General features: G+C 41.4%; 1 protein-coding gene across 1 annotated transcript in view; it reads right to left on the bottom strand.

Moving 5' to 3' along the window:
- Window positions 1–1576: 1576 nt before the first annotated feature.
- The window catches only part of RCL1 (RNA terminal phosphate cyclase like 1), a 45621-nt gene continuing 25090 nt past the window's right edge, over window positions 1577–22107 (bottom strand). The window contains exons 7-9 of the mRNA XM_084629297.1: window positions 20729–20885; window positions 9943–10046; window positions 1577–2938 (exon numbers count right to left, since the gene is read on the bottom strand). Of these exons, the coding sequence (XP_084485423.1) occupies window positions 2788–2938; window positions 9943–10046; window positions 20729–20885 (412 nt within the window). The 3' untranslated portion in view covers window positions 1577–2787. The remainder of the gene's footprint in view (window positions 2939–9942; window positions 10047–20728; window positions 20886–22107) is intronic.

The following is a 22107-nucleotide window of genomic DNA, read 5'->3' as shown; positions in this document are numbered from 1 at the left end:
AAACTCACTAACATTAAAGAAAGAAGACAGGGAGTCTTGTAACTGTTTGCATAAGTAGGAAGGATTAATCATGCTGACAAAAACAGTATTTACCAGACTTATGATGTCTGAATAACTATAGTCCTGCTATGTGTTTTTCAGAATCAATTTTTTATTCACAATGAAACCAAGAGCTTCCCACTACTTACCTGTATCAAGCAAAATGAGCAATGTACTCTTCTACTTAGACTGTCCCCCCCCCACCCAGTAATTCCAAGTAATTTCAGGGCTGTACTCTCTACTAGTAAGTTTTTCAATATATTCAAAAGTGACAGTCTGGGCGGCATATATCTCATTGTGGATGCCATTTTCATTAGGGGGAGGAGTGGCAAGCCCACAGCACCTTGAGATGAGAATATCTCGTGTCTTCCCCAGAGGCAAAAATGATAATATGTAACCATTATATAGCTGTTCAAGATGTTACACAAGTAATCAAAAGCCATGAGATGGGTGCATATTTAGGTTTTACAGATGGAGACTGTTTTTGCCCAAAACTACACAGCAAGCCTGTAGCAGAGCTGGGACTAGTCTTTTGGAGTTCCAGATTCTAGTGTTCATTGAATTAGACTTGCCATCTCTTAATTAACCAAAAAGTTACTACCTGGCAGTAGTTTAAAACACACAACATAGAACTCTAGTGCCCCATCAAGGTTCTGAAGAGTAAGGACACAATTCCACATAATAAATTACACAGCCCAGCAATAAAACGTTGAGTTACATGATTTACGTCATGTGACACACGCTGCAGCATTTTGTGACATGTCCTGAATATCAATGAAGGCATGAAATGCTTTTCAGATATAGTAATATCAACAAGGCTGTGCCATGGCGTACACTACATCTCAGCTCCCTTCACTGATGTGCATGACAGGGTACAAAATATTACAGCTTTATGCATCCAATGAAGTGAGCTGTAGCTCACGAAAGCTTATGCTCAAATAAATTGGTTAGTCTCTAAGGTGCCACAAGTACTCCTTTTCTTTTTGCGAATACAGACTAACACGGCTGTTACTCTGAAACCTGTCATTTTTCACAGTAATTTCTACACATTGTATTAAAAAAACAGAAGAAAAAGTCACCCCTATTTTGCTCTTCCCAGAAGTTTTCCAAAGTGATAATTATCGCATTCATATCAGTTTAGAGGAGCGGTTTATCTTTTGAAAATTCAGGGTGCTAGTCTGGGGAAAACAAAATTTAAAAGGGGGAAAAAAGCCTCATTTAGAAAAATCAATACAATTTTATTTTTCTAAATAAATGTGTAGGCAGATTGCTACAAAAAACACAATTTCAAGTGCAGTACATAATGAGTATTGTTGCCTCCAATAATTTACAGCACACTATTAATCATATACCTAGCCTTCCGTTGAATTCCTATGTGGGTCCAACATGAACCTATCATGTTACAGATGCATTTCTTACAATGGTAATGGATAAGGATGTATTCTCATGATCTTCTAACGGTGTAATACTATATCAATCACAGCATATTGCATCAATATAGTTTATAAAGGATTATGACCATTGTAACAGCCAGTGGTTGTTTTGAAATAGTTTTATTTTAAATTAGTCATCCTCATTGGTTGTCATTCTGAGGAAAACTACTTCAATTTGTGGCCATGTGCTTACTACTTTTTCCTTGTATAAGAGCAGTCCAATACTAAACTAACATATGTGCATTAGCATCTACCACTTACCTCTGGTGTGTGAAAAAAATCTTTCCTGATGGGATATTTCATCATTTGGAAATTTGAAAGATACCCAACAAACATTAAAAAAGGAACCCCAACCAAACTCCTCACCCACAAAGATTGCCGCCACACACGACAATACCCAGATGTGATACATTTAGTCCACCAAAACTCTGTGGCTATGCAATTGTGTTGCCACCTTTCCCAAATGATCAGAACAGTCCTGTTTTGGAGTGTTTGGAATACTGGATAAGCAAACAAACCCGCACAATTTTTCTAACAGTAAAATAAAGGATCTGAAATAAAACAATTTACAAATCAGACACCTAGTCAAAAGATCTCTCGCCCCCCCCCCCACACACACACACACACCTCCGGGAGCAAGAAAGTTGAACTACATCAGTATAGGCAAACATCTTTTTACATATTCCAATTTTTAAAAAAGTTTAATGGCAAATATTTCTTCTATATCCCCACGCCAGGAGTTCACTGAGCTTGAACAAAGTCCATAACATCAGTAAGAGATTTTCCACTGTCTTATGGTCCTTATCTAATGCCCACTCAAGATTCAGACCTTGATCCTGCAAACACTTATGTACACACTTGACCTCATAAATGCAAACAGTTTCAGGAAGGGCCATGCAACTACTCATATGCATAACATTACGTACGTAAGTGTTTTCAGTATTGAGGCCTTTGACAAATTCTGTATATGTACAACTTAAAAACAACTATTGTTCTAGTTTGAGTTCAGTTTATTTCAATGTTGGTATTTCTTTGATGGGGCTCTGTAATCCCCCCCGCCCCATACACATTCTGACAAATTATTTGCTCTGCAATTCTCTTTTTGGTCATCTTTGTTAAGGTCTCCTTCCTTAACTCCTCCATAAAAAGGTAAAACTGTCAATACTTTTAAAGACAGTTGCATACAGCAACCACCACATTAGTCTGGGGGGAAAGAAGGAGAAGAGGTCCAACCATCTTCTATGCACGATGCTAAACTACATCTCTGCTGTACTCATTTTGACGTCAAATTTTCGTAAAAGCTGCGGATGTTTCATCATTTGATTGTCTTGCTAAGGTTGGAAAATCCAATGCCAACGCATGTCATTAAGACTTTCTCTCCACCCTGGAGCTCTTCGTGAGATGGCTTGGTTTCTATTTTGAACATAATCTGGAAGAAGCTTCTCAAATGTCGCAGAAACTCAATTCTGAAAAGGAGAGGGGACAAGTGAGTTTTTTCTCTCTTTGTTTTTTTTTTTATTAAAAGAAAAGAAGTGATCTTCAACAAATCAGTTACTCATCTGGTTAACACAGCGGTCTTGTCCTGTAAGTAGAGCACAGACTAACATTCAATGAGATATGCAATGTAGTTGAAGCTGTGTCTGTCCCAGGATTTTAGAGAGACAAGGTGGGTGAGGTAATACCTATTATTGGACCAACTTCTGTTGGTCAGAGAGACAAGCTTTTGAGGTCTGTGTGGCTTGAAAGCTTCTCTCACATTCTGGCTACTTGGTACAGTGGTAGGAAAATGGGTGTTTGGGTTCGAAAAAAATTGTATTCGTATTATAGCAATGCCGAGATAAAGGCTCCAACTGAGCCTGGAGCTGCAAAAAAAGATGAAAAGACAGTCTTTGCCATGAAGGGTTAATAATCTAAATAGACCACACAAAGAGTGGGAGAGGAAACTGAGACACAGAGGTGGCATAACCTGACCGTGGTCACACAGCAGCTCAGTGGCATAATCAGAACAGAATCCAGTTCCCATGTCTCCCAATCTAGTTCCCCATCCATCCTGCCCCCCAAAAAATGATCAGTGCTAAACTTTACCGGAATTTCTGAAAAATACTTTTGAGGGTAGCTAAGGAAATTCAAAATGTTTTGTGGGAGGAAATATAGCAAACAGATTCAAAAGCACAAAGCTGATCAGTTTTACAAGCTCCCCACTGCTAAAATACACACATCTTTAGAATCTAACAGTATCGCTTAAAAAAAAGAAAAAAGAAAAAAAGAATTCAGATTCTGGACTTCTTTTGGAAAAAAGTGTTTACACCTGAAAATCTATTTTTTCAAGTGTACAGGTCTGAAGAGACTTCTCTATGGAAGAGACACAAAACAGATTAAACAAAGCAGCTCTAAAGAGGAGACAAACTGGAGTGGATATGACAGAAAAAATAATGAATGGTACAAAGAAGGTAAATGGGATGCGCCTTGGGGATAGTCAATGAAACTGAAGGGCAACAAAATGGAAAATTGATAATTGCTCACTATGCAATGCTTGCCCTCTTTTCTGAAGCTGGTACCAACCACTGTTAGAGAGAGACAGGATACCAAAGTGGATGAATCGCTGGTTTAATCCACAGGACAACTGCTAGGTTCCCAAGATTCTCCTCTCAGATAAGCTTAGCCTTTGGAAAGAGGAGACCTGCACCACTCCTGAGCCTTCTTTTGGCAGGTAGCCTAGAAAATGCCATTGTCCTAAGAGCTTTAATACTATATTGATCACACTTTTGAGATCAAATTCCTTTTCAGTTCTGTGTCCCCTGATGCTATTTTAAGAAATAGTTCCTGACACAGAGGCAGCACGAGGCAAGAGAGACACAATCACTGCCGAAGCACCACAAGACCTAAGAAAGTCCCAAGGCACTCCCCCAATAGCGAGATGGTCCAGAAATGGTGGCAGCACTGGGAGCACATTGTGGGGGAATGGAGGAGACAGAGCAGAGTAGGCCATTCTTCAATACAAGAAACTTCCGAGAGCAGTGAAAGCAAACAGAATTTGGCAGGAAACGGCAGAGAACTGTGGTCTTCCTTTGGGACAGTGTTTACTAATCCTCTGCTGTCTTGTCATGTAAGTACGAGGGGTGGAAATTAGGGAAAAGAGGGAGGAGGAGAGGCTGCCAGTGTCCACATGCACTTGCAGTTCCTCAGGCATGAAAGCCACCTCCAGGCGCAGCCTCGTCAGTCTGCAAGGGGGAGCAGAGTGCAGCCTGGTGTGCAGCATTCCACTTCTCCCCAAACTTCAAACAAAAGCCACTGCCTTGAACGAAACAACAAGTGTTTACAGAAGCAGTGTCTTTCCAGGAGGCTGCAAAGTGAAATGACGTGAGATACATCAATTGCACATGCACTTAAAAGTGTTTTATGGGCAAAGCAGCTTGTTCTGTAGTTCACTAAATTATCGCTGCCACAGAAGTCATTTCACTGACAGTCATTTCTGCTTGAAGTGTAAAAGTTAGGCCGACTTTACACTTAAAAGGTTAGCTCGACCTTGTATGTGGCTCAAAGCTGTGAAAATTCCATGCCCTGAGCACCGTAGCAAGGTCGACCTAACCCTTGGTGTAGACAGCTATACCTATGGAAGAATTCTTACGTCAACCTAGCTACCACTTCTTGGGGAGATGGATTAACTACATAGACAGAAAAACCCTTTCCATCCACTGTAGCAGCTGTAGTGTAGACATACCCTTAGATGCCAAATGACACGCTGTCCCAAGGCTAGCTAAAGGGGCCTAACCCATTAGAAGTGTTGGTATATTGCACAAACACAGCTTCTATCCAACCATTGCCTTCATAAGAAGGCAGCTCTATTACAGAACTTGCTGTCAGATCTTTTCACTCCAGGCTGAGTTACTCCCCAATACCACAACTATGAGGACAAGAGTCTGTTCAACATTTAAATGTCTATATATACACATTTCCCAGACATCAGCCAGCCAATTACAGTTTATGTTCCCTTGTGCATATTACGGAGCCATTAGACAATCACACCCTCCTATTTTTTGAGGCTGTTCTGGTTAAAACATGATGCCAAATCCCAAACAATGAGACGATCTCAGGAAGTGGTTTTCCCCCCACCAAAAAATGCAGATTAGGGTCGACTGAAACATTTTGTGAATTTGTGTTGATTTTGTCATTGTTTCAGCTGACATTTTGATTAAAAATAGAATATAAAATTAATAAGGCATGCATTAAATGGATCAAAAACTGGCTAACTGATAGGTCTCACAATGTAACTGTAAACAGGGAATTGTCCTCGAGAGACTCCGTTTCCAGTGGGGATCAGTTTTGGACCCAGGCTATTTAATGTTTTTATCAATGACCACGATGAAAACAAAATCAGCACTAAAAGTTTGAAGAGGACATAAATATTGGGGGAGTGGTAAATAATGAAGAGGACAGGTTACTGATTCAGAGCGATCTGGATTGCTTGGTAAACTGGGCACAAGCAAACAATATGCGTTTTAATATGGCTATGTGTATAGGTATACATCTGGGAACAAAGAATGTAGGCCATATTTACAGGATGAGGAACTCTATCCTGGGGAAGAATGACTCTGACAAAGGTTGGGGGTCATGGTGGATAATAGCTGAATGTGAGCTTTCAGTACGATGCTGTGTCCAGAAGAGCTAATGAGATCCTGGGATGCACAAATGGGGGAATCTCAAGTAGGAGTAGAGAGGTTATTTTACCTCTGTACCAAGCTCTGGTGAGACTGCCGATTTAATTCTGTGTCTAGTCCTGGTACCCGCAACTCAAGAAGAATGCTGATAAATTGGAGAGGGTTCAAAGAAGATCCACAAGAATGAGTTCAGGATTAGAAAACATGCTTTACAGTGACAGACTCAAGAAGCTCAATCTATTTAGCTGAGGGGTCAGCAACCTTTCAGAAGTGGTGTGCCAAGTCTTCATTTTTTCCCCTCTAATTTAAGGTTTCGCATGCCAGTAATACATTTTAACGTTTTTAGAAGGTCCTTCTCTATAAATCTATATTATGTAACTAAACTATTGTTGTATATAAAGTAAACAAGGTTTTAAAAATGTTTAAGAAGCTTCATTTAAAATTAAATTAAAATGCAGATCTATCAGTTTAGTGTAGTGGTTCTTAACCTGGGGTCCGAGATGCCCTTTCTGGGGGTGCGAGACATGCGAGATTTTTTTAGAAGGTAAATCATCGAAAACACAAATTAAGCATAGGCACCTAAGTACAACTACTTTGTTTCATCAACCCTATGTATTTCTTAACATTATACATTTTTTAACAATTACTGTAATATACAAAGTTTTCACGTTTTCAAGTTTTTAAGCTAATTGTAGTGTAATTTTTGATAAGGGGTGAGAGAACTTATTTTAACAACTCCAGACCATCAGCGGGCTGAGCGGGGCCAGGTGTAGTGTATTAAATTGCTCCCCGCAGGAATGTGCTACTTACAGTGTACTACTTACGGCTCAGTCCTGGTGCTCCTCAAGTAGTACATTCCTACGAGGAGAAATTTAATACACTGCACCAGTGGACAGAACTGCAGGCCGGCAGCAGGCTGAGCAGGGGCAGTGGCCAGGACTCCAGCTGGCAGCAGCATGCCAGTAAAATCAGCTTGCGTGCTGCCTTTGGCATGCGTGCCGCCGGTTGCCAACCCCTGATTTAGCTTAACAAAGAGAAGGTTAAGGGGTGACTTGATTACAGTCTATAGGTACCTACATGGGGAACACCTATTTGATAATGGGCTTTTTGTTGTAACAGAGAAAAAGTATAACACAATCCAGTGGCTGGAAGCTGAACCTAGATAAACTCAAGACTGGAAACAAGGCGTACATTTTTAACAGTGAGTGTAATTAACCACTGGAACAATTAAGCAAGGTTGTGATGGATTTTCCATCGGTGACAACTTTTAAATAACTGAGCCAGAGTTTAGGGGTCTATCACAAGAGTGGGTAGGTGAGGTCCTATGGCCTGCAATGTACAGGAGGTCAGACTAGACGATCATGGTGGTCCCTTCTGGTTTTAAAGTCTATGAATCCTCCCCAGAGTGAATGATAAATTCCCCTTTCCTTTTCCCAATGGCCATTTCCGGCAGGAGTAAGACTTCCCTTTCCCTCTCTCCTCTTGGTCTCCTGAGCTGTTTCACTGTGTGCTGTGGTTGCCACCTCCTCCCCATGACACAACTGTATGCTGAATAGCGTATGCTAAATTGTGAAAACATCCTAACCTTGTATGATCTGGGATTCACAGATTCATAGATACTAAGGTCAGAAGTGACCATTATGATCACCTAGTCCGACCTCCTGCACAACGCAGGCCACAGAATCTCACCCACCCACTCCTGTGAAAAACCCCTCACCTATGTCTGAGCTATTGAAGTCCTCAAATTGTGGTTTAAAGACTTCAAGGAGCAGAGAATCCTCCAGCAAGTGACCCATGCCCCATGCTACAGAGCAAGGCGAAAAACCTCCAGGGCCTCTTCCAATGTGCCCTGGAGGAAAATGCCTTCCCGACCCCAAATATGGCGATCAGCTAAACCCTGAGCATGTGGGCAAGACTCACCAGCCAGACACCCAGGAAAGAATTTGCTGTAGTAACTCAGATCCCACCCCATCTAATATCCCACTATTGCACACACCTAAATCCGTGGTATGGCAGCAGCAGTGCCCCACTTCTGATTTTAAAGTTGTCTTGGCAAAGGGAAAGGCTCCTAGACTCTGTGGAATCTGGACTATGAATGTGGAGGAAGGATCTATATGGCTCTATGCCAATGTATCTTTTCTTCAGCCCATTTTACTTAGGAGAACCATGTCAGTAACTGAGCCAGAGGTGGCATGCCTGGCATGTGAGCACCCCTCCCCCCAATTAACCTGGTAGAGTCCTCCTTCATATGGGGTCAGGGGAAGGGACCTATTCCAAGGCATTGTTCTCATTCCCAACACCATAATCCACCAGCTGCACTGCACTAGACAAGGGAACTATACTGTAAATATCATTTATCAAATACATAGCTTGGGATTTTTCAGTGTGAAGGTGCTAAATTCAAGACGCGACTAACATAGCAGCAATCAGTTGGAGGGGGACATGCGGGGTGGGGAAATGGAGCGGAACTCAATAGCGTTTTGCTTCTCAGCGTTATTTTTTAAAATGTCTCATGCATCTATGCTCAGTAGCTGTGGAGACTGATTTCTCAACCCTTAGATGGTAGCAGCACAGAAGTTGCAGACAGAAAAAAGAAACCTCACATGATCTCACATGAAACGTGCTGATCTCAATAGAAATCCTCCTCCGCTGCCAAAACTCTGCACTACCGTTACAAGAGCTAAAGTAGCTGAAATCAGTCCACTTAAAAATTACTGCTTTACAAACTTTGTGGTTTAAAAAACTGTAAAACATCAGATTATTACACTCTAATCACCGATGTTGGATGATATTACGGAACACTAAGTAGATACTCACCTTGTGATGGTCTACTTCACCCCTTCCATAAAGATAATCCTTCATTGCTCCCCTCAAAATCCATACAAACGCCCTTCCACACAACTCTGGTGGATCTGTTGGTTTCTGAGGTATCAGGGTTTGCTAGCAGTTATGCAGTTTGTAGTTCTCATGTGATGGCACCATCATTCTTCAGTTATCACAGTACTGTACCTTTCACATATACAGCACCGGTACCATGATAACCGAAAAAGGACAGTTCATGTTCTAATTGTTTGATATCATCCCCGCACATACACATCTCTCCCCTTCCCCTTAAAGAGGCACAGTTTGATCAATTCAATCTCTGGTAACTGCTTTGGTCTAGTCAATTGTTCATCAGCCAACTATGGTAATAGGAAAGCAGCATGCCTTTTGCCCTTCTGTGTCCCAACCAACATTGGGGGAAAACACAGCACTTCTCTCTCTTCAGACTGGTAACTGCCACAGACCTTGAAAAACTGTTAGAAAAAAGGCCAAAGCAAAAATAAAATGCAATCCATAACAGTTCTGAGATCCCAGGGTCCCAAGTGTCTCAATGAGATACATCCTTGAGCTGTTTCTCTTTGACACTCATGCCATGAACTGGATACGATCTTGGTGTTAGTCAGCCATTCAGAATACATTCCATTATGTGCACAGCTACAACACAGGTCATTAGGCAAAACAAGACAGCTTATGCTAGGTAACAAAAATGTAATTGACGTGTATACAATCCAAGACCAAGAACCAACAACAAACTGGTCTCTGAAAGTTTAATTCTCTTGGAATCTGAGGGAAAATAGGAAAGTAAGGAAGTCTTCTTCCAGTGTGTAAAAATAAACATTAAGTAACTTATGATGTGCTGATCATAAAATGATCAGCACACATATGTCTGTTCATAGCCACAAATGAAGTGTTCTGTACAAAAATACCTATTATTCTATTAATTGCAAATTAAACAAGATTTGGTATTTAAATTAAAGAGAACAACTTACGTGTACGGAGACAGAGGTCCTAGTAGGACTTTGGAAACATCAGGCTGTCCAAGGGTCATGAGGAGCAGAACTAGGCTCTGGTTTGTTGAATCCACACAGCCTCCCTGTAAACACAAACATTTTAATTATTAATCTTTATACAAACCAGAAAATAGGAAAAAAGATGGAGGAATGTTTACTTAAAACACAGAACTATCACAGCTCTCACATTTCAAGGGTCAAAAGATAAAATCCAGATTTTGTAATAGTAACTAACTTCACAGGGCATATTTGGAAAGGGACTTGAGTTAAAAAGCATAGTAAGGAAATTATTTTTCTAATACTATTGATTATGAAAACCCAAAGAATCTCTAAAATTTAACAAACAATGTAAATAGAGGAAAAATATATTGGTTTTGCATTTCACTCATTTTGGTCAAGTGAAAATAGACTAGTCTCTGTCAGGTGCATGTGCACTAATAGATTACTGAAATGCTTGGGTTATAGCTCTTTAGGTAAATGTTTAAAATGGGACACAACCTTGAAAGCTATTCAACTTCAAAAAAGTTAGTTAAAAGTAGTTTCAGGTATTACATCTGCCCAACCCCCGGCTGCCAATTATTGTGGTTGTGCAGACACATTTTCCTGTTTTCAAAGAACATTTCTCCCTCCTGGTGTTGCTATGTGAAAAATCCACACAACTACAAGTAACACAGACTACGTAGAATGACACAAAGCGCTATCAAATGTGCAAAACAAAAGCCCTGTGGGAAAATAATATTTTGCTCCCAGGCTCAACCTCTCAAATTACACCCTGGCAGCTTTACTTAGGGCAGAAATAGGGGAGTGCGCTGTTTTGAGTGAAGCATAATGCCTTTATATTGAATTATTGGCTGAGCATTCAGCATATGAATCTACAGCATCATCCAAGGTTATGTCTGGGAGAACAGCTGAGCAGTACACAACCCCTAGAGTTCCTCTGGCTTTTGAAAGTCCATTGTTCTCGCCATTCCTTGGGCTTGTTGCAACTTGACCTGGCTAGGGATGTAGGCAAGAGTGTGGAATCTCCATTAAATTTAGAGCAGAAGATATCTGCAAACAACTGGGCATGGCAGTTGCTCCCTTGGCTTTCTTATTCAAAGAGCAGACATAGTTTGGAGAAATATTTGGATATTTTGAACAAAAGTATGTCAAGGAGGGCATTTATGAGACTGTTTTCAAACTATGAAGCTAACGTGTTTGGGAGAAAGGAGTTTTGCCCATGCAGGTCTAGCTAAGTTGAAGATCTACCACACTACTTACTTTCTGGTAACTTGTTCAGTTACCTGAGAAACAAAGGTCTAGCCCCATTTCTGGCTCAGATGCCTGCACTGGCTCAAAAGCAAGAATACTTGTGACAATGTTTCTATTATAAGCGGGTTGCCCTATTTGCCTGTTTTAGCAGTCAACCAAGTATATGAAAGAGAGACTCCTTATGACCTAAATGAAATACTGCATTTCTAACCCTTGTTAGTTTATTTTTGTATAATGTTGCAGGGACTGTGACTTTAAAGTTGTAACTGATTCTGAGGCAAGGCTGAACTTGTGTTTTTTGTTTTTGTATTTTTAAAGAACTTGTATTAATTTTATTGAGTTGTGTTGATTTTAAAACTCGTATTTATCTTAGATGTATTGTACTGTGTGCTATGTTCTAAGGCTAAGAGGCTATATTAATATAATTTAACTTTATATTTGTCTCCCGTATCTTTCAGTTACTATAAAAAAAAAAGTAAAAATGTTTCAGACAGCAGTGTCATTTTGACATTGACACTGCCCCTTTAACATCCAAACAAAAAATTGATTGGACATTTTGGGAGAGTCTTTAAAGACTTGGGTTTACAAAATTCTGTTTTCTTTATTATTAATAAATAATAAATAATAATAATAATAATTAAATAACCTAAATTTTGTTCCCAAACTAGTTAATAGTATCCCTTTAATCAAGGGAGTCTAGATGGCTTGGAAATAATTGCAGCCTTTAAACTTTACTTCGGAAAAACTCTTTCTTTTGATAATTAGAAGCAGGGAGCATGGTTCTGGATACACGCCAAACCAGATTACACAGTAAAACCCCATTTATCCTAATCTCACATTTCCTCCTAGCATGAGCAGTTTATCCAGAAATTGCAAACTGACTGTTCATCCCTTACTTTTTGATGGCCCTGAAATGTTTCTAACAAACAGGGTTGAACTATAATGAATACATAGCAACAAGCCATTCCTGCAACTGCTTGCAGCGTTCTGCATTTGAGCAAGGGGATACATTTTATCTTCTCGCTTAGTTGGAAACGAGACTAGCTTTTTTATTACCAAATACAGCTAGTCAAACAAATGCAAGAGAAAAATCTGGCATAAAATTAAATTTGGACTCTCTCATAGATAGTCTGATCGAAAACTCACATCCATCAGTGGATGGACTCCTACTGACTTCAGCGGGTTTTGGATCAGATCCTTAATAGGCTCTCCAAAATGTTTTTTTGAGGAAACCAAATTAACCATTTCAAAAACTTTGTACATGCAATTACATACTAGAGCTATTACCGTTCAGCCACATGGCAAGCAACATCTGCTCCTTTTATTTTATTTTTCTAAGAGAGTATTTTACCACCACCATCCAATTAAAAATTCCCAAAGTAGAAAACAGTAACGAATGGGATGACTTCAGTGCTGAATTGGCTTCGTCAAAATGACAGGGTGGAAGGAAGGACCCTTACAAACCTTTTGGGAAAACAGTTACTAAAAGTTTATTGTTCGACAACACTGTACCATCTCTACCCCACAGAGGGAGGATGTGGGTGTGGAGGAAGAGGCGAGATGCAGTACCATAGAGGGCTGCAAACATCAGCACAGATTTGGATTCTGTACTGAAAGGAAATGCAAAGAAAGCAGGACACTGGGACAACGTGATCATGGACAGCTGTTTGATTTGGAGATTTTGAGGGTGTAACTTCATTTGTATACTAGACTCCTTCCATTAACACTCCTTCCAACCCCTCCCCCCAAGTTCTGCTGACATTACTTATTCCTCTGCCCTACACTTGGGGTGCTGAACCCCCCACAGCTAGCTGGGCATTGGACTTTTGGGCTCTTGAGCATGTGTGTCAAGAAGGCTGCACACTGACCCTTCCAAAATGGCTTTGTAAGGAGCTCTGAAATTGCCCTGCACTGACCCTGGCAGTTTGCGATTACATCAGCGTTTACAACTAATTTGAATGTGAAATGGAGAAACAATGAAATGATGCTCCTTTCACTTCAGGGTTTACAGCCCAACTCCTCTATCTACATTAGCTTTTGCCTGTGAATGATTTCTCAAAACAGTGAACGTTTCTGACCTTACCTTCACTGACTTCTGTCCAACCTCTGCTGACCAATGCACTCGGTTTTGTTTATTGGTAACTTTTTGAAGTGGATTTATTCAGCCCGGAGAGTACAAAGGTAACATGAAACAGCAAAAAGGCCAAGCGCCTGCAGTTCAATTATTGCAGTTACAGAATGGTACAGAAATAACGAAGTGCAGGCTGGATGACTAAAAGGGTAAAGAGTACATGGCATTTGTCTCACACCATTTATTTTCAAATAATTGCCAGATGTTCCGTCTATATTTGATTGACTATCGTTATTTAAGCTTTTTAAAAAAATACTAGTCTATTCAGCAACAATTTGATTGTTAGTCACTGATCTGAATGATGTAAGTGGTATAGCTAGCAAAACAATTAGCCAAAAGTCATGTAGTTTTTCTCTTGTTAAATGTACAAGCAGGGTTAGCCAACTTTACTAAATAGATACCTGATCTCCACACACAGAAAAAAACTACGACTTTCCCCCTCAACTGGTTCAACTCTTAGCTGTGTACAAGAGCTGCTCAGACAGAACAAGATGGCGTATTATCTCCCCATTAACATTTGCTTTAGAAACAATCTGTGCAGCAGAAGAGGGCTTCAATACAGCATGAGCCTTACATAATTGTTGGGATGTATATTTTGGAGGGCACATGGGGGTGTATATTTAAGGCTCTCTTTCCTCAGCACATTCCTCTTCCTCTCCATAGAGAATGCTGTTTGCTCTCTACATACTTGTTGCTACAGCTATGCTCAACATGGGAATATGTCTTCCAATCATTGATTTTTCTACTTTGACTGGCTGATGAAATTTTATGCCACGTTCCTACACTTCAATGGCCATGACTACTCTAGTTCCCCTCTTTAACCACTTGAATATGGATCTACATTCGAGATCTTTTCTGTTGAAAATTTCAGATTAAATCCAAACTCTCCCAAAAATAATGGGGAAAGTGATAAGATCCCTACTAAAGGCCACCAAGATCACTGTTGCTCATTATTTGTATTATGGTACCATTTAAAGCCTCAACTTAAATTAGGGGCCCGCTGTACTACATGCCAGATAGACACAGTGAGAGAGTGTTCCTGTGCCGAAGAGCTTACAAACTATATAGACAAGATGGACAAAGGATGGAAGGGGAAACAGAAGCACAGGGAGGTGAACTGATCTGCCTGCACCACAAAAGCAGCAAAGCTGGCCTAGAACTTCTTCCTCCAGAGTCCCAGTCCAGGGCCCTGTCTACTGATGAAACTTCCACCACTTTAAGAAACCCAAACAAGCAGGGGAAAAGCAGCTGTCAGGAGTACTATCTATTGATGAAACTTTTCAATTATTACTCCTATGAAGTACTCTGTCCAATGGTGCTAAAGTCACAGAAGACAGGGTTTTATGTTTTTAAAACAGCTTCTGAAAATTGCTCGAGTCTAGAGGCTCGGTTCAACCCTAATCAAGCAGGATGCATGCATCGGGGGCAGAGAGGAAAAAAATTTCTCACTCAGAAAAGGGCAGAGTGTTTGCACTGCTGCCTTTCCTGAGTGTGGGCAGCTTTAGAGTGTAGCTGGGGCTGCATAAGAATCCTGCCACCCCCAGGTGGGTGATAAGGTATGCATTCAGTGTGCTGCCTACCAGGTACCAACCACTCCTTGGACTGAGTGAGCCGAGGGCCCCCAGAGAAGGGCTGTGCCACTGGAGCCCCTCTTATGGCTTTCTGCCATATCCCTGGGTTACGAAGGCCCAGGCCAGAGTAACTCAGGGATGAGTCTTGCCCTGGGTCAGGACCTGGTCTTAAAAGATTCCCTAGAACTGTGCCCCATTCACACTGGTGGCATAACTAGGTTAGAAAACAGAATTTTAAAGCTGCTTTAGCTAACAGCCCCATAGCTTAGACCATGCCAGAATTAGCCACTTCACCCACAGCTCACATCAGCCCTTTAATGGGTAAAAGGACAAAGGGGTCACCTGACCCACCAACAATCCCTATTCCTCTCTCAAACACTGCTTTGGACCTCAGACCAGTGCCACCACACACAGACATCTGATCTGCTGCTCTGCTCTGAGAGCCTTGCTACCTTCCTGCTCTGCCTTATGGCATTGCCTCTTTCTTAAGGCATAGCTGGCAATCAGCTAAGTTATTAGAACATACAATTTTCGGGCCAGCCCGTCTCCACTTATTTTGCAAGGAACATGGTACATTATTGGGTGCTTAACAAAAAAAAAGGGGGGGGGGGTATAATGATTAACAGAGCAGTCTCCCTAGTGGCTGGATAACATGTAGTTTTAATTTACAAAGCGCTAGGTGGTTTTATTTGCTTTTTAAGTAAAAAAAATAGCCACTGCTGCTGGGAAGCCATGTGGAAATAAGGGTTTGATAGGAAATTGGATTTCTGATTCTTCCTATCATCTGAAGGGTTCTAGGGTGTTTCCATGGTGCAGCAGACTCAAAGTGGGGGTTTTAAGAATTTAAACAGAGGAATAAGATTTGCAATTCAGCTTTTGTAAATAAAGTACTAGAAGTAGCTGTTGCTGTAGGTAATGCTGTTGCTGTAGGCTTTGGCCTCCCCCCGTCCCCAACATGCCCTGTGTCCCCCTCCCACCCTGCAACACACTTACAAAGCCCCAAGCTTTCAAATATGAATGGCCTTAGCTGCACTCTCAAAAATATGTACACTCAGATCAGTATGTTGTAGGCTAGCACCCAGTTTGCGCACTCAGTAGAAACATGCCAATACTGTAACAGTGCCTGGTACCCCAATGACTGCCTGGCTCATAACATCCCTCAAAAGACCATCACTGTCTGGAGATAGAGACTGCATACTGCCCCTTGCATCTAAGCCATTAGGAATAAAGTACAGAAACTACTCGAGAGTTCTGAGCCTGATTCAGTGGAGTGGACAGGCAAGCAGACTCAGACACACCCCCATACAAGTGAAGTCCAATCTTCTGCATTTCTGGCATGGGTTCCCAGCGTCTAGCCAACACTGTGTTTAGTGTTACTGGTAACTGCCCATGCTAGGTAAATGTGAAAAACCAATTAGTCCTTTCCTCCTCAGCTATCTGTTAATATTTTGAGCTCTCAAGTATGTGCTAGGTACCTCACAGAAACAGGGACAAGAAATATCATTTTTGATGCACTGGAAGGGGATAAGGTGAAGAATCAGAAGACCGAAGCAGAAGAGTCTGTAGGAGAAAAGACAAAATATGATAGGGGTGCTGATGAGAGATTTACCGTAGGCATGGACACAAAGGACCAGATTTTTTAAAACACTGTGGAAAAGCAGCAATGGGATTAAATTGCTGTCTGGATTTGAAGGGAGGAGTCACGGATGACCTTCTGAATACAGATCTAGGTGATAAGGGTAACAGTGGTGCGATCAACAGCATACAATACTGAGTGATTTCCTCATTGTGCACTAGCCAGAGGTTAAGGCTGCACATTTTACAGTTCGGTCACATGAAGAGAACAGTTAAGGTATTATGTTAAAACTGAAAATAAGTTTTGCCCATTTGCCTAACTCATATGGATTAACAGATTCTTCACAAACTTAAACAACCCTCCAAAAAACAAAAAAACCTTTTAGCTGAGACCAAGTATGGAAGATTTCAGCCCAAAAGGAGATACTTGAGAAAGTTATAAGCAAGTTAAACATTGAAATGCATAGCCTAAGGTGAGTTGCAATATATTCAAGAAACAGTTTACTGAGTTATCACCACAGCAACTATACTTCAATCTAATCTGGCAGCTCTCACAGTGACATTAGTTTTCTCTATTTCCAATTAAATTAAATTTTCAGCACTAAATACACTCTGTACATGCATGCCTCATAAGAGCTGGCTACCTTTGGTCAACACCAGTAGTTTCTTCTCTCATTTCAGAGTGCATTTGAAGTACTTAAAATGGATAAGCACTCTTTGTTAATCAGAAACTATAAATAAGAGGGCAATTGCTGAATCATTTGTAAGACTGAAAGCCTATTATCCACGTGAGAATTCAGCACAGTTGAACAGTAGTCATTTAAAATCAGTTTAACACACACAAGGTTTTTCTAGAGTGAATACAAAAAGTATGCTTGTGGTAGATTGAAATACATGCAATTTACTTACTCAAATGCTGCCTTGGCTACTTTCTAATACATAATTCCATCCCGTACACGTACCAAATGAGAGGTTTTGTAAACTCATTTCCTCCCCCAAAAACCATATTGACTAAAGCAGATAGTGATAAGATATTATCTTACTTTAGGCAGATATAACAAAGTTCCTCCTGTATTTTGTAAAGAGGATCCTTTCAACTCGAATAGATAAAGAGCACACTTAGAGGGCTATCCTCTCTAAAACAGCGATTTCCTTCCTAGTACCATGCAAAAAACCCCAAACAAACAGAGAGAGACAAGACAGTGTGACGCTCTGCACCTCAGTGGGACACCCTACACCCCCATGTTCATCTTTATAAAATGATTGTGTGGTATCCAATGCAAAGTGTGTCATGCTGGGTATCTTCAGAAGGCTCATGATGCACTGAGCATGGCTGTTATAATGTTGTTATAGTAATTGTTACAGTAATGATATAGTAAGGTTGTAGGTTATAATTTCATGTATATAGTTATGGGGCTGAAAATGTACCCTCCTAGCTTAAAACAAGCTCAGGCAAAAACTCTCCAAGAACAGGGAGGCAGTTCACACCTATTCAGGGCATGGATGTGACAAACCCAGCCCAGCCTCACAGGAACAATGGACACTGGCCTAGGCAGCAACAAAAGAATCTGTTAGACCCTGGAGGAAGTCACCCCCTTCCTTTGGGCAGTTTGGGACTGCAATGAGGTAATGCTCACAGGACTCTGAAAGGGGGCGGAGGGGGGGCGGGAGGCCAAAGCCAAGAGGAAAGAAAGCACATAATAAACAGCAGAGACATTTTGCCATGCTCTCTCTCTTCCGCCTACATCTACAGACACCACCACCCAGCGACTGAACCACTGGTCAAAGGGGAGAGCCTGGCTGAAGAGCAACTAGCCAGCCTGTGGTGAGAAGCATCTAAGTTTGTAAGGACATTGAAAGTGTTAAGATCAGCTTAGAATGCATTTTACTTTTATTTCATTTGACCAAATCTGATTTATTATGCTTTGACTTATAATCTAGTTAATAAATCTGTTTGTTTATTCTACCTGAAGCAGTGTGTTTGGTTTGCAGTGTGTCAGAGACTCCCTTTGGGAGAACAAGCCTGGTACATATCAATTTCTTTGTTAAATTGATGAACTTATATATGCTTGCAGCATCCAGTGGGCATAACTGGACACTGCAAGATGGAGGTTCCTAGGGTTGTGTCTGGAACCAGAGATACTGGCGAGTGTCATTAGATTGCAAGTAGCTGGGAGCAGCTTACACGCCTGAGGCTGTGCGTGAACGGCCCAGGAGTGGGGGTTCTCACAGCACAGCAGGGTAAGGCTGGCTCCGAGAGTCAAGGACCGGGGAGGCCTAGCAGATCACCGGTCCAGATAACACCAGAAGGGAACGTCACAGACAGCAAGATACAGTATCTGCCCCTTATGATCCAGACACTCAAAACTATTCATACACATAATGCTCTGCATGACTAAAATGCTGCCGTACAGTGCACAAGCCAATTCTGATGACAGGTGTGCAGTGCCATTTATTACACTGGTGAAGCCTCACTGAGCTAGTGACTAGAACTGAAATCTAGAGCAGAGATTCTCAACGTTTTTCTTTCTGAAGGCTCCCCATGCTATAAAAATGCCAGGGCCCAGCAGAGGGGGTGGGCCCTCAGGGTTTCAGCTGGAGGGTGCTCAGGGCTTCAGCCGTGGGGTAGGAGCAGGGGGTCTGGGGCTCTAAGCTTTCTGCCCTGGGCCACAGTCAGTCTAATGCCCTGCTTTGTGGCCCCCCTGAAAGCGGCTTGTGGCCCCCCAGTTGAGAACCATAGGCCCCCAGTTGAGAACTGCTGATCTAGATATTCCAAATGAGGCTTTCATGTACACCCTTCCACTCCTCCTCTTCACTTATTTTGCTGATATTAACCACAAATCAGACCCATCATTCAGACAGTCTACTATAAACACATTATACATGCTGTATCTTCTTCCTATTATCTTGGGCCCAAGAGGCTGAGGGAGCTAGATAACCAATGCCTCCAGTCCAGCTGAAGAGAGGAAGCCCTGACACTGCTGCTCCCTCAGCTGGAAGACATGCACTAGGCCACCAACCCAATGGCCCTGAAGTCCTCTTTCAGTCTGGCATAGCTATGTCTCAAAAGCATCACACGAAGTGCTTCCTAGGCTTTTTTCAAACAGGTTCCCTGAGCACAGGAAGGGAAAACATGAATCCCCGCACAAAGCAGTCCAGGGAGGCTTTCTGCTGCGCCTGATATGACTTCAATTTTGTGCAGTAAGGCAGCATCTCAGATGTCATCCTTTGGCCTAATCACTATGGTTATTTTGGGCAAGTCGACAACTGCTAAGCAACCAATTTTATTTTTTTTAAAGCAAAATACAGATGGATTTTCAAATACAGCATGTAGTAGTTCTGCTGGGATGCACATTACAACTCTCTTGTATCTCTGGTAACATTTCACACTTGAAAGACTTTCCTTTTCTGTTTCTGGGCATTGACCCTGCAGCAATCTCATTCTCTTAATAAAAAGAATTATTACATTTGCTCATGACAACATAACAGAGACAAAGAGCTTTTTACAGCCAGTCCAATGAAAATGGACCAGTTATTTATAGACAGAGGTGGAGAGTACTTGGGGCCCTGCAGTCAGAAAGTTGTGTCCTCCAAATGACTCAGGGTGGTACACATTCTAAATATGGGACATCTCACAGTATAGTCAATATTGTGGCAAGTCATTTACTTTTAATGGTGTCCACCACAGGATGAGGAGGACAAGATCCACCAACAACGTTCTTCACAATTGATTAAGACAGTCACAGGTCACTTCTTTGGCTGGATTCAAAGCAGGCAGCTCTATATCTGATTACCAACTACCTGAATCAGCCACTGCCCCATGTTTATGTACACCATCTTTGTATATGTTGGTGTACATAAACATGGGACAGTGGCTGATTCAGGTAGTTGGTAATCAGATATAGAGCTGCCTGCTTTGAATCCAGCCAAAGTGACCTGTGATTGTCACTGTCTTAATCAATGTGTGAAGAACGTTGCTGGTGGACCTTGTGGATCTTGGAGAAAATGGCTGTCTAAATGCAGTTTAATATACTTCCTATATTAACTAAGCTTATTATTCTAGAAAAATAAAACCCTCAATTGGGTTTTAAAAGAGCAGTAAACTGGTACTTGAAGCCCAACAAAAGGCTAGACGTGACAGAAACATGCTTCAAATGAAAGCAATTCTCCTTGCACGCTACCTTTCCTCCAGCTACATCCACAGGACAGCGAAAGAGAGAATACTTTGGATACTTACTCTGTAAATCTCCTCAAGCAGCATCTTTGCACAGTTCAGGCCGAGTTCTTCTGGGAGTACAGCAGTTCCCTGGCCCTGGGGATTAGATGCCAGTTCAGCACTCAGAAAAGTGCCATTTGTGGTTTCTGCGACAAGGGACAGGCCAAAACCTGGAGACCTGAAAGACAATGACAGAACTGAAAGGTGTACTTGATTACAGTATGTGAAGAGCTAAAAGGAAGAAACTAGTTCATTCTAACCTTCTCATACAGGTCTCCAACAGTGCTCTCTGCTAGGAGGCTACTTGACTTGCACTGAATAATTGGTTACTCTAACAGCATTTCAGGATTAAACCAAGCCAAACGCTGCCTGCTATTATGGGGGTTATATTTCTGCCATTCCCAAGCCTAACATGAACAGTCTTTATATGTTCATTTCATCTCTCTGATTACTGTTGCTTCCACCTCATTTAAAATAAAAAACAAAACAAACATTCCCTAAGGAGCCAAACTCTCTTTGGAAGGATACTTCTACATTTGGCAAGATCAGAATACAAATGTGGCACCAGATGCACGTAATTAATGCTTTACTCCTGTATTATTCACCAGCTCTCCTTGATTGTTTCCACTTTAAGCCAACAGGTCAAAGAGTCACTTCTCTAGAAGAATTCCGTAACACCTATTCTGTGGAAGAATCGCCTTACCACAAAGGCCAGAATAATGCCAATATACAATGCTACCTTATTTTACTGCAGGTGTGAAGATGAGGTTTGTCTTACCAGAAAGCCTGAAGAAGAGCTCTGTGTGGCTCAAAAGCCTGTCCCCATCACCAGCAGAAGTTGGTCCAATAAAAGATATTACCCCACCCACTGTGTCTCAGAAATCCAGAGATAGCTGAGCAGTTTACTGAGAAGTCCAGACAATATCCTTTGTCTTTTATTCATACAGTTGTCTCATTTTAAGCTTCAGAAAAAAACTGGCAATTGGCTATTAAACTAAAGTTAACTTAACTCTCCTCAAATGTGTAAGTTTTCATACAACACATGAACTAGGGCAAGTGCCACTGGACTCCCTCTCCCCTACTCAGGCCTTTTCATCAGAATGGTCTAAATCTAAATTCTTTATTACTGACCTAACAGCAAGGGACACCTCCATACCGAACACAGAGCATGAGAGCTATGCAGCCGAACCATACCTTGTGCACCTCCTCAATGCTTCTAATGCCCCTGAGGTTTATTATGGCTCCTGAATGCCTTACAAGATCTAGTTCTGCTGGGATAAGAAAGCACCCTTGACTGCTGTAGGACAGTCAAAACATGTAGTTCATTCACAAAAATGGCACTAAGGAGGATTTTGCACCCAGAACTTCCAGGGCTCAGAATGAAGAAGTTATTGTTTCAG

This window comes from Lepidochelys olivacea (genome assembly GCF_965140295.1).
Source record: "Lepidochelys olivacea isolate rLepOli2 genome assembly, chromosome: 5".
Classification (NCBI taxonomy): Eukaryota; Metazoa; Chordata; order Testudines; family Cheloniidae; genus Lepidochelys; species Lepidochelys olivacea.
The sequence above is the reverse complement of the archived record's forward strand: the minus strand, read 5'-3'. Positions and strand labels throughout refer to the sequence as shown.